At 44.5% G+C, this 12987-nt stretch overlaps 1 protein-coding gene across 14 annotated transcripts in view; it reads left to right on the top strand.

Moving 5' to 3' along the window:
- Positions 1-12987, top strand: part of LOC100874702 (zinc finger protein castor homolog 1) — a 186459-nt gene that overhangs the window by 150536 nt on the left and 22936 nt on the right. For 13 of the 14 annotated variants that reach the window (XM_012284321.2, XM_012284319.2, XM_076534814.1 and 10 more), the window contains 2 exons: positions 6134-6594; positions 12195-12258. In XM_012284321.2, coding sequence (XP_012139711.1) covers positions 6134-6594; positions 12195-12258 — 525 coding nt within the window. Of the gene's footprint in view, positions 1-5879; positions 5944-6133; positions 6595-12194; positions 12259-12987 lie in introns of those variants that run through there. The other variant, XM_012284328.2, reaches the window with a different exon arrangement.

Here is a 12987-nt window from a genome sequence, read left to right as displayed (position 1 = left end):
ATCTCGACGCGTGTTCGGAAACCGGTACCGTAACTCGTAGCCAGTCATTTCGAATATTAACAAAAGGCTTACGTCGTGTTCGCGAAACTTTAAGCTTCGAATTAATGCCGTAACTGCTACTTTGCGTTATTTTTCTATTATTGCTCGCTACGATGCCATAAATCGACGCGATGCAAGCATCGTTCAGCGATATTTTTTTTTATCGAGATCGAGTCAGAGATTGATCGTTTAATTTACAATAAACTAACAGTATCCGACAGAAGGAACGATCAAAGTGGCGAATACTTGCGACCATGAAAGCGTAGAGAATACCGGCTTAACAAGGTACGTCCGAAAGCTTTCCAAAAAACCATCGATCCCCGGAGCAACAACAGGATGGAAGGACAGATTGCGTTTCCTGGCGGATCGGCGCGGCTCCACTTTGTTCGCGGCCGTTTCATTTTTCGAGTACGGCGGATAATTAATCTTGGGTGGGCATAAAAGGGTTTTCGGGTTCGGTCGCGAGAAAAAATGAGCGCAGCTCTGGCTTCGACCACGGCCAGTTGTGTTCGTTGGCCCTTTTTCTCTCTCTTCAGGCCGGTCCACCACCCTGTGTCTTTCCGTCTTTATATTTCTCTCTGCCCCCTATGCGTTTCCCCTTTCCCTCTCGCTCGCTTCGTTCGTCCGCTCGACATCGCCTCCCACACCGCGTCGTGGCACCGCGGGATTCTAAAACCTGCATATCTCGCGCCATCCCCTCGTCCACCATCGCCACCACCCGTCTCATCTCGGGGTTCTATGCTCTTTTTTTCAGAATTTGAGTCAATAAAAAATCGCCTGGAACAAAGGAACGAACGGCCGCCAATTTCTCACAGGATAACGTCCAAAGAGGGCCCCATCGTGGCCTGGCGGAAGGCTAATCACGGCCGGGCATCTTGACTTCTGTTAGGTGTTAAAAATGGGCCCCGCGGGGCCCTTCGCTCTTTATCTCGCTTCAGTCTACCTTCTTCTTCTTCTTCGAGTCTGTCTTCTTCCACGGTTCTCGCCGTCGCTGCCTGTTCCCTTCTCCGTGTTATGGTCAAATATTAAAATTTGGAAACGTTACACCCGGGGCCTCGATGAATTCTCGTTTCACGGGCCTGCTTCGAGGCTGCGCCAAAGAAAAATTACGCAGATGGCTCATTAATTCGTGGCGAGTCGCTCCCCGTGGCGATTTTTCTGCGAGATTCGCGAGATCGAGATCGCGAATTCGAGAAGCCTCTCGTTCTTCTCCACGCTGTTTTCTTCCTCTGTCGATTATTTTGTCTCGTATATTATCGATCAAAATACTCGCGTTTTTAACGCCGGTAACTCGATCGCGGTGTGTCGTATTCGATGCGATAAAAGGCTCGATGGAATGTTTTCGACCTTTTAAACGCGTTGAAATTTTTCAGCGACACTCGGAACCCGAAGGGACGGAAATTCCTCCGCGAGGTACCGTGCAATAATTAAACGATCATTTTTCCACATCCACGAGGCTTTTCGATCCCTCGAACGTCCCTTCGAGACGAAGATGCGCGGCAACCGTGTCGAGACGCTTTAATGACGAGAGTCGATTCGCCTCGGTCGATATATCGTCGTCGGCGATGACGAGCCGATGGAGAATCGACGATTTATTACAGAGATTCGTCCGAGCTCGACTTTTCCATCGTGATCCTAGCCAACCCGTGTTGCACCCTTTGATGGATCGAGTCTTTTATCGTGGTGACCTTGAACCCTCAACAGGTGTCTGTGCCAGACCACTCGAATCGATTTTCATTTTTCCCAACCGCGAAATTATTGGATTATATCCTAGCCGGTTAACAAATGAACCACCATTAAGAAGTGCCGCGTTCGACCTGTTATTTCTCAAGTTTTCTGACAAACGATACTTGATCCCCTATTTCGTGCAGCGTCAAATGGAATTCGACGTTCTCCAAGGCGAGAAAGATCCCGCGATGCAATTTAATTATCCCGGTCCGTTGCTTCGCGCGTAATCGGACGGATTAGGATTTGATTTCGTCGCTGCCGGTTCGGTATAAACGTCGAGTACGCGATGATGTATGGTAACGCCGTTTTCTCGGTAACGGATGATTTGTGTATTTGCGAGTGCATTTTGAACAAAATAAGAACAGGTTACGGTGCATTAGCTGGCAAGAGGTCCGCGCACGTAATTTAGGACGAAACGATGTCAACGAACTTTCGAAGAGTTCTATTTTTACGGGCAAGTCGGCTAAATTCAGTTAGCTAAATTATTAATTCCGGTGACCGGGTCAGTGTAATCTGATTTGGGCGAGGATGCCTCGAACGCGATACAGAGAATTCTAGCTGGAACATTCGGTACTACCTTGAACTGTCTACCTTTCAATTATTATCTGCATTAGTATCGATTAGGTCGTTTAAATTACTTGAGCAGCGTAGAACATAAATTGCATCTCTGACTTTCGAATGAAATTGTTCGAGACAGAGGATTTTATCGCGACAGCGTTAATCCCGAAAATGTTGTTTAGAAAATAGTTAACTGGGAATGCGTGAATCATGAATGAAAGAACGAAGTCGCGTGGGAAATGGTGTTTGTTTGTAGACGGTGAAATCCGTGTTGCGATTTCCACGTATGCACGTTAGGCATGCGTAACGCGAGGAATACTATAAACGCTCGCGTGTTTCATTACAACGACGATACGTACGAAATTCGATTCTAATGGGAAACAAGAAAGCCGAGAGCCTCGAGCGCTCGTAATCCGATGTCCTGGCGCGTTTCAAATACCTAAATCACGAATAACGATGCGATTCCTCGTAAAACGGAGTGGCCTGGCCTGACAGAGATCGCACGGACTTATCGCTAATTGCGATATTACCGTGAGAAGACAACGATCGTTTTTTCGCGCGAGCCATCGAAACGCCGAGATTTCACGCGTTCCTGGAACACACCGTATAAAATTCCACGATCCTGTTTATCGGCTGAATATTCTCCACCTCTTTTCTCTTCGCCAACTTTAACCGGTAATTTTATCGGCGTTCGGGTTTCGTTCATTTCACCGATTTCGATTGGAAATTGCCGAGACAGTTTTCGAACAATCGAAAATTTTGATTCGAACAATCGAATCGAAGTCTTACTTTCTTCTGGGAATTAAATTTTTGCTTCTAGAGGAAGATTGAACATTTGCAAGAATCGTAGAACAGAATCTTCTATTCGCCGAGTCATATCGACCGATAAAATCGCGATTTCCACGTGTAATATTCTCTCTCACGCCGCTACCCGATCACGTTTTCCCTTCCAGAAAAGAAAAAAAAATCCCTCCGTTCCTTTCGGCGGTACTCGACGACGGTCCCGGAACGATTACTCAAATTTCTCAGCGAAAGGAGTGTCTCGTGTCTCGGTTTTCCATCCCTGAAGCAACGCGGAGAAAGAGAACGATGATCCCTTTCTACCCCTCGAGGTTCCCGTTCGACCCCTTCCGGAAGAAGAACCGGGAACAGGGTAGTGAGAAAAGAGGAAGAAGAAAAAAGGCTCAGCCCTAAAGGAGCCGGGTAACCCTGACGGGTCACGGGGTGAATACCGTTTTACCGACTATTAACTCACTTTTACCCTGTTTTCTTACCCCTGGCGTTCTCTGCTAGAGCGAGAGAGCGAACAGACGGAGAAGCTTTCCTCGAGGGGTGAGCCACTACTACGTGTTTTTCTTCCCCTTTCCGAGGTTTCTTGCGTAATCTTTTCTTTTTTCACCACGGATTGGCTCCCCTTCTTTTTATTTTCTTCCAGTTTTTTTCGTTGGATACTTTTCCGGGTTACCCCCTCGTGGACGTGCGCGTGCAGGTAGCTGCGGCTACCTGCGAACTCGTCAAGAGAGTAGGGAAAAAAAATGCGAGTTTTTGGGGGCCACGCTCGATTTAACCCCTGAGAAAAATCGCGACCGACCCCCTGCACCACGATATATATCGGGGGTTAACCGATTTCTCGGCCGAATATCGAAATCGGAGAGCTTTCTCGCTGGACCATTTAAAGGCTTAAGTATCTCGTAAAAATGGGCCCAAGATCGGGGACGTTTTTTACAATCGCAACTTGACGGGGTGAGAGGGTCGAATGTCACCGTCACGGTTTTTCGTTCCACGTTCTATCGAGATTACGTTCTAGTCACAAGAGATTCTCCTGACGACGTGCAGAATAATTAAACACGAGATATAAAGAGTCGATGCATTAAACTTTTATTCTTCCGTACTTCTCTTGTCCTCATAAATTTTTCACAAAAGTAATAGCTACACAATCGGCAAGAATTTCTTGTTCGCCAGGTGCACACGATTCGCCGAAACACAACAGGCAATTTAACTCGTAAATTTTTCTGCTATCCCGTTAACTACGACAATTACTTTCCCGTTCCGAATTCACCGTAACCCTCTCCCCCTCAACCCCCGATTCGTTTCTCCACCACGTTCTCTGTGTACTTGATTTTTATCAATCGTCCAGTCGAGACGATGTGGAGCAAAGATGAAAGGGAGAACGTCGCGAAAGGAAGAGAAACACAGGATCCCCGCGGTGCAGGATCCTCTTCGGGCCTGGACCTTAAAAATCGAGTCAATTTAAGGATCCGGCCCAGGATCTACAAGCATAACGCGAACGTGCATGCGATCCTTCAGGGGTAGTATCTCCTGTAGAATCCATTTACCGCTGAAACGTGTACGAAATCATTTCAAGTCACTTTTTAAATCTTCCTTTTTATATCGCCTCCGCTTCGTGCTATTCTTTTCTTTCGGAATATTAGAGAACGTCGTATTTAATCTTATTATTTAGAAGTCGAAAGATTTCTATTTATAACGAATTCTACCACAAACTTAAAATATCGTTCCGTCCAATTAAAAAGTCAACTCCCCTCAGACTAGTCCCGAAGCGTTTTCCCACAACGCCCGTCTCTCCTAAATTATCACGAAGGATAGTCATTTTTCATCGCCATCGAGGAAGGAGCTTCGTATCCGTCTCGTTAAACGACGCCTAGAATCGTTCCGTAATAAAAAAAAAAATTCCGAAGGTATAAAATAGGGATAGAGGTAAAAGTGAAGCCTAAGGGGTTGCGTAATTTCGATAGACGTCATCGATCCAAACGGGGGGTCTAAAATACCCTTGCAGCTTTTTTCAGATTTCCGAATCTCTTCTTTTCTTTCGCTGCTTTATTCTTTTTCGCGACCACGAGACTGGCCAGGTCGAAAGCTGCAGGTATATGAGAGGCCTTATGGATGGAGTTTGATGTTCTCATGGATCCTCTTCGCGCGAATAAAACCCGCCAGATCTACCTGAATCGTAGACTTCGCACCCGGGGGTATTAAAAGCTGCTGGCACCGGTTTAAACCCTCGTCAGGATGCACCGGATTCGTTTGTCTCCTTTGCTGGAAAAAAATAGGGGAAACACTCTTTTAATTCGCAGCTGTTTTTCATTTTTCTTTAACGTTAAAACAAGCAATCTCGTCAACTTGACGAATTTCGGGTTCCCTATTTTAAATTAGGTTCTGTCGTGTTTATAAATTATCTCGTTCCTGACTTGCTATTACTCGTACAACTATGAAGAAACTTTCAACGTTAATAATTACGTTTTAATTTCCAAATGTTCGTGGAATATCGATAGTACTTAATCGATGCGAATGTAGGATAAAATTAATTGCAAGTGACTCTACGAAAAAGGTGTACCTGCTCGCCAGAGTCGATTACGTCTTTTTCAAAATCGAGACGTCTCAATTTCACGATCTTCACCGTGGAACAGGAAAAAAAACCTTCCCTTCTTTCCGCCGTCTCAAAGCGTTTCCATTCGTTGATCCGTCTTCCGTGTTTCCACCAATCGAGACGGCTGCTCCCCACCGTGCTTTTCGAAATCTCGAAAAATATCAAAGTCCCTCAGTCAGTCTCGTCGCGTAGTCGGTGGGAGCAGGAAGCCCAAAGAATCGTGGAGGGTGACTTCGGTACGCGGAGATAATTACGCAGTAGCAATATCGATATTTCGTTAAATCGCCATTTAAATTTGCTCGAATTAATCAAATTAAAATTATACATCGCAATCATTATACGCTAGTTACGTGTACACCTTTTAACAACGAAAAATAAATTAATTATAACGTTTCAACTAACGATGGGGACATTTTTTTGTTGCAGGGAAGGTGAAGGTAAAAGAAGAGAAGGATGCTTCATCGATGGCGCCAGGAAGCCCTCCGACGCCGCCTCACACTCCCCAAAGTCCACCCCGACACAATCCACCCCCTAGTAACCTGTCCCAATCCTGTCAAACATCGAATACCAATTCTCCCAGCCTGCAACAACAACAACAGCAACAGCAGCAGCAGCAGCATCGACAACAGCAACAACAACAGCAGCAGCAGCAGCAAGAATCGCATCAACAGCAACAGCAGCAGCAACAGTCCATTCACGCGATGACGAATTCACCCCTGAGCCAGATTCTAGTGCAAAATCCAGCTCTTGCTCAATTATTGCAACAGAATCCAGCGATTTTGTCGCAAAATCCGCAATTGGCGCAGTTGCTGCAGCAGAATCTTCAGGTTCAGATGGGCAGCGTCCTCTTCCAAAACGTCAGGAGGGAGGAACCTGAAGAGTCGAGGGTGAGTCAGTCGAACAAATTAATTAGACGAGGGTCCCTTTCATCTCCCGCGGAGCGTTTCGATGTGTCCCCATGCTCCTCTCACCCTCGCGTCGGAAATGGATTGTTTCGCTTCTTTCTTTTTTCTTTCTTCGCTCCTTTTTTTACGTCGTTTCACAATTTCGATCGAGAACGCTGTAGAAACTCGATTTGCGGGAAAATTTTTCGGTCGACGGAATTTTAAACAACTTCTAGCTTCTTCAATTTTTTGATCATTTAACATATTTTTAATTAACGATGTTAGAACTTAACTCGAGTGATTTTACTTTTTTCGAGAGTAAACGTTTAGATTCTCTTTTACCTCCGTCTCTGAAATTTTCAAAATATCGCAATTCTATCGCTAGTAAATTGCACTGTCGTGGAGAGGGACCTTTCATTTGCTCAAAGCGTCTAATAGAATATCAGCGTTCGCTGTCTGCAACATAGTGTTTATGTCCTAACTGAAAATGGGTGAATGCGGTAAATGACTATTATACAAGGGTTAACGATGTGAATGAAGCTTAAGTCGAGAACTGGAAGACGTAGATCGATTATAGCCGAGCTGGTGTGGACACCGGGACTGTTGATGATGACGTGACACTGGATTGTCAACATGCCGCGAGCATCTGCTACAGCAGTTGGATTTCGTTCAACTTGTTTCCACTTTAACGACCAACGCCAAGATCCACGGTTGGCGCGCGTCATCAGCCAATTATATGAAAATAATTATCTCAATTTATTGGTGACCGGCGACCAAGCACGAGTGCCGCTAATTCGACGCGAAAGTTTGCTCATTGTTTAAACGATTTTCTTAATTCCTTTGATTTCGCGTCCTCAGAAGTTCTGCCAATAATTTCACTTGGAACTTTTGACCCCGTTTACAATTATTAGCATACTCGAATTATTTTTAGAAAATCATCCATAATCGAAAGGCTATACGAGGAAGATTCTGTTTGTCGTTTAAATTATCTATTCTAGATTAGGATTTTGTAATAGTTTGCTAAAGTTGGACAATATTTTAAGAAATCTATCCATGTTGGGAATTGTAGGAAATGATGTTACTTAACTTATTTCGCGCAACTGAATCACGTCCAAGAAAAACATGTAGAGGAGATACAGCATCGATGATCGGTGCAGGCGTGTTAACGATCCGTGAAATCGTTTCTATCCTTACCTAATTCTTGATTCTTTTTCTCCAGCGTGTGTTTAACGGAAATATTTTTCAAGAGGTATCATCGATATTTTAGTACCCTCGGTTTGTACGCGAATACTCGATTCCACGCTATCGAATCACAATTTTATTATCGTAAATTCGCGCGTAGAATTCAATCACGTTCGGTCAGATGTTCCATCAAATTAGGCGGATCGTAAAAATTTAATCACTTTTCCTCTTTATTATCCGGCGTTTTTGAAAGCAAAACAAATGCTAGAAATTTATTCAGAATGAAATTATAATAACGTCGAAAGCAATAGAGAATGAATCACCGACAGAAGTTTTGATGAGTCGATGATGACTCGTCGTCGAGTCGTAAAGTCTGGCATTCCACCGGAAAACGTGTAGTATAGCAAGTTTAGAATAATTCAGGGGTTCCTGGAACCACGAACGACCATCAATAATTTGTCGCGATATCCATTGGCATAATCCGTCGGGTGGAAAGAGGAGAGGTCCCTGATTCTTTGACCTTAATTCGTTCAGACGTATATGTACGTGTTCCCATAAAATAATCGAGAACAATGATTCCTTTCCCCTCGATTCGCGTCGCAATCAAACGGTCGAACGGAGAGAGAAAAAAGAGAAACGGAACGATCTCGCTGCGAGCAATAAAGCTTTCCCGTGAAATTTGGACAGCATCTCGTGATTTATCTTATCGCGAGGCTGCTCCGTGGAACAATTGCCCCGAGAGTCGATTCTCGAGCACCGTGCATCCTTGAAGCTGAACAGAAAATCGATGGTAGGTGGATTCCGTTGCTCTCGAAAGAGAACCTTCTCGTATCGGTCGGGCCGTCTATTTGCTTCATTGAATGATTGAACATTTTATGAAATGCTCGATGTCGCAATATTTGAGCGATCCGTGACCGATGAATACTCCATTTGTCACAAATTTCAATCAATCTCCGTGTTAACGCGTCGACTCGGCCAGCGAAAAATAGACACGTGCAACGATACAAATTGAAACTCTGATTCAGTGTTGCCAAGACTCCTTTTTCTAATAACCGAAAGGCTAGTACGATTCGCGGCTCGTACAGAAAATCGATCGTCCGTTATTGCCATTTAATCGCGCGATCGAAAACAGATTCAATAGCGACGTGGAATTCTGAAAACGTTGGCGGTTCGGTTTAGTCAAAAAGGATTACGTCATTCCTCGTGGAATTAACTTTCTAAAAGAACAATTAACATTCTGCACCATCCTTCGACACACCCTGCATTCAGCAGGCATATTCGAGCTCGCTTTATTCCGATAAACGAGAACTTCCGAATCCGTTTATTTCTGGAAAATTAATTCTAATAATCGCGACACAGCTATCTACCATCGTGTTCTTTCGATTCGTCGCGATCGATACGTGAAACGTACCCGTAAACGAAATTGTGAGAATTGGAGAACTCGGTTTCGCGAACCCCATCGACAGTAAGAGCCGTCATCGGACGAACAGGCGGTTCGGTGGGAAATTCACGGAAAAGTATGGCTTTCTCGTTCCATGGGAGTCGAAGTAACCGGTGACTCGGTGCTCTCGGTCGAGCTAAATATACATGTGTACGTGGTTAAAGAAGAAGAGAAGAGACACACACGAAATGGGCCGCGAGCCTTGGTGTTGTTGTATCGCCAGGCTGGAATCCCATACGGGGAGAATTGAAATTATTCCCCCGATTTTTGTCGTGTCGTTTACATTATTTTCGCCTTTGAATATTAATGGGCATATGCTCTCCGGCGTTATGGCACAAGAAGTAACAACGGCGTATAATACTCGACTCTTAACGTTATTCTATTGTTTGCAAATCAGCTCTATTGTTTTCTCATATACCTCTATACTCTCCCCGGTTCCCTCTTTGCCCTCTTCTCGCAACTCTCTTCCCTCCTTCTTCTTGTCTTTCCCTTCTTCGTCTCTCTGGATGTTCTTCTTTTACCCTCTCCTCTCTTCCTTTTCGTGCTCGATCTTCTTCTTCGTTGTCGTGGATTGTCGTCCTCGCGGAGAACCTACACGTACACACACGTAACGACCATGGTATTCTCTATTTGTTTCTATGATCGCTGCTTTCCTTCCTCTGCCTCTCTTCCTTTTTTCCCAGCCTTTCGACCGAATGGAACTCTATGAGATTCCGTGTGGGCTACTCTGCAATCGAAATCCGTTTTGTGGAGCACGTTCTGGCAGCGGTATTGACTTTCTGATGTCTGGAAAGGGGGCTGGAACACCGTTCTCGCGGGGTCCTTCCCTTTTTTCTCCTCCTCTTTCTTCGGACAGTCGCCGGCTTCTTCCGGAGTCTCGTACGTTCTGCTCTTTTGAATATTAATATAAAACGAGACTGCAGGATATAGAGTTCAGAGAGTCCTTTCAGTGTACACGCGTGCACTTTGCTCTTCGAGAAGCATCGAAGTCTCTTCTCTACGTGGGAAGAGAGTCTTCTTCCGAAGATAGTCGCTTCGTGACCTGGATTAGCTAATTGCTTCTTACTCACGGTAAAAAATTCCTGGTTGACCTTGATCCTGTCAAACACCTTGAATCGAATTCTATCACGTTTGGCTTCTAACGTCGTGACTCATTCAAGGATAGCACTGTTTCGCGTTGTACGGTTTATTGAATTTTTATTGCCGGATGTAGGTTAACGATTTCGAGAACTTTAAGGTTAGAAAGTAAAAAATTCCATAAACCATAAAACGATAGAAGAAACCGCGAAATATTTTACAATTTCTAAAACGAACTGCGATAATCTTCAAATCGCGCGGAGGAATCTTGAATAAATTAACTATTGTTTTTCAAAAGATGAGCGGTAAAGACGTGATCGAGGTAGTTGATGATTGATCGTGAGTGATCGCGTCAATTTATAGTCAATTTTATGACAAAAGAATTCGAGTATCGATAATTGAATAATCACCGTCATTGGAACATCTATTGTAGGTTTCATTTGTTCCGGTATTAATATTCATTGTTAAAAAAAAAAATTGATTCGATTTCCCGCGGAAATGTCCACGAATGTTTTTCCCGTCGCATTACCATTCGGTCCGCACATCGATCCTATAATATTGGGCATCGAAGGCCGCCGATAATTATGAAGACGGAATATAAATGGTCGATCGTTGTCCAGGGAATCGATGGAACGCGATTGTCGTGCACGTGAGACGCGTTCGATTCTCCCGGGAGTATATGAAGAAGAAAATTGACGCGGCACGTTCGCGTAGAAAATGGAAACGATGGGCGGAGACAGAAGACAAACGATAGACACAGTGTAGCAATCGCTTTCATAAATTCAACGACGCCACGGATCGGCATCTTAGATAGGGCTTCGGAAATCGTACAGGATTCGAATAATTTGCACCGCGATGGGGCTTCCGGGCAACTGTGGCGTCCCTTTCGCGCTTCTCAACGTTCTTCACTTTTTTCTTATCAACCTCTTCTCGATTTTAACCCTCTGAAACGATGCTCGTTCGCATAATTTTTATCCTCTCGGTGAAATTGTACAGGATAATTGATTTCGATCCACCAACGCGATTATTTATCAATCACTCCGTTTCAAAAATACCTAATGAGATGTCTCGTTTTCGGATGTGCCGTGCGAGTTTTGCATGTGGAACATTTGCAAAGGTCGCTGACCTTAGCAATCAACCCGATATTTGGATTCTCGAACGTTTTCGAGGAACCGGAAGTCGTTTCCGCTTCACGTAGCGCCCCGAAGAGGATGTCGTAACGATCAAGACACAGTTTCTACCGTCGCAAAAATTCGAAGCGCGAGTAAAGGTTAACGGTTTCAATTCCGTGCAGGATCGTATCTGTGTCGATCACATACGGCTTAAATGTTTCTTTACACAATAACAATCGACCACTATGTAGAGCTTAACGTGTACAGTTAGGAAAAGTTTATTCGAACGTTTGATACCTTCATTTTATACTGTCGTATTAAGTGGGCAAATGAAAGAGAAACTGTTATTGTAAAAACGGAAGAATTTGAGGGCCTAAAATAGAAACTGTATTTTGTCCAAAGGGTCTGATTAGCAAAAGTTTTCCACGAAAAGTTCTCAGCTGCCACGTGTGCGAAACTGATCATCGCACAAGGGACAGCCGACGAATTCACGTGCACCAGTAGCTCTCTAAACGAAAAAAAAAGGAAAAAAAGCTCGAGTAGTACGCTCAGAAAAATCGTAATCTCCGAGGGGAGATTTTCCCAAAAGGTCCACGCGAAGCCCGGATAATTTGGAGCTATTGAAGTTTTTAACGACACGTGTCGCGGACTCATAGAGGTGCACTCTGCCCTTTCCAACCCCCTTAACCCTCCCCCATCGAGTTGCGTGGGCGGCCCCCTTTCGTCTCCGTTGGCGAGCACGGCCCTGAGCATGCTGGTGCATTGTACATCGTAATGTATTTTCTTTTTAGGTACCGCCGACAATAGCGAGCCTGGCGGCGATGAAGGTGGAGGCAGCTGACCTGAAGGTTTCCGGTGAGTTACTATTTCCGCCTCCTTACGGAATTATCGGGATCGTAATTAGATTCAAATCGAGTGTTTGCCGTTCGACGACCCATGCGTCTCGACAGGAAAAGGAGGGAGAAAGAGAGAAAAAAAGAAAAATATATCGAAGGGGTCGCGGGCAACGGTGCATCGCGTTCAAATTGACCATCACGATCTGGTTGAACCAGTCGATATAACGCTCCTTTTTTATTTTCTTAATTGTCGCGAATTCAAACCTGTTATTAACGAGGAGACAGAGATCTTCATTCGGTGCAACTTTCAACAATCAATCAATCAATCAATTTTTATAAATACTTCAACTTTTTGGGAACGGAGGTGAAGGTGGAGTTTCCTTTTAACACGTTGACTCTGATCGTATCGGAGAACAGTTCGCGGCTTTCAAACATTTCTCTTCATTACGCAATCGATTCTATTTACTTTAGTCAACGTGTTGACAGGAGTAACTCTTTGTTACCGCATGAAAACATAGTGTATAGTCTTAGGATCGAAATTGACTGGGTGCCTTTTTAATCTCTTTGAGAAACTGCGGATTAAACTTTGACAGGGTGAAATCTGACTCGGTTTTCCGACGAAAACCGAAATTACTTAAACGCACGGTGCACAATGGTCCCGCATCTCTGGGGGGTTAATTATCAATTCCCACGGTCACGTGGCACATCCGTGAATCTCGCCGAAGGAAGGACGTGCCTACATACGCGC

The sequence above is a fragment of the Megachile rotundata genome, chromosome 8 (genome assembly GCF_050947335.1).
Source record: "Megachile rotundata isolate GNS110a chromosome 8, iyMegRotu1, whole genome shotgun sequence".
Lineage (NCBI taxonomy): Eukaryota > Metazoa > Arthropoda > Insecta > Hymenoptera > Megachilidae > Megachile > Megachile rotundata.
The sequence above is the reverse complement of the archived record's forward strand: the minus strand, read 5'-3'. Positions and strand labels throughout refer to the sequence as shown.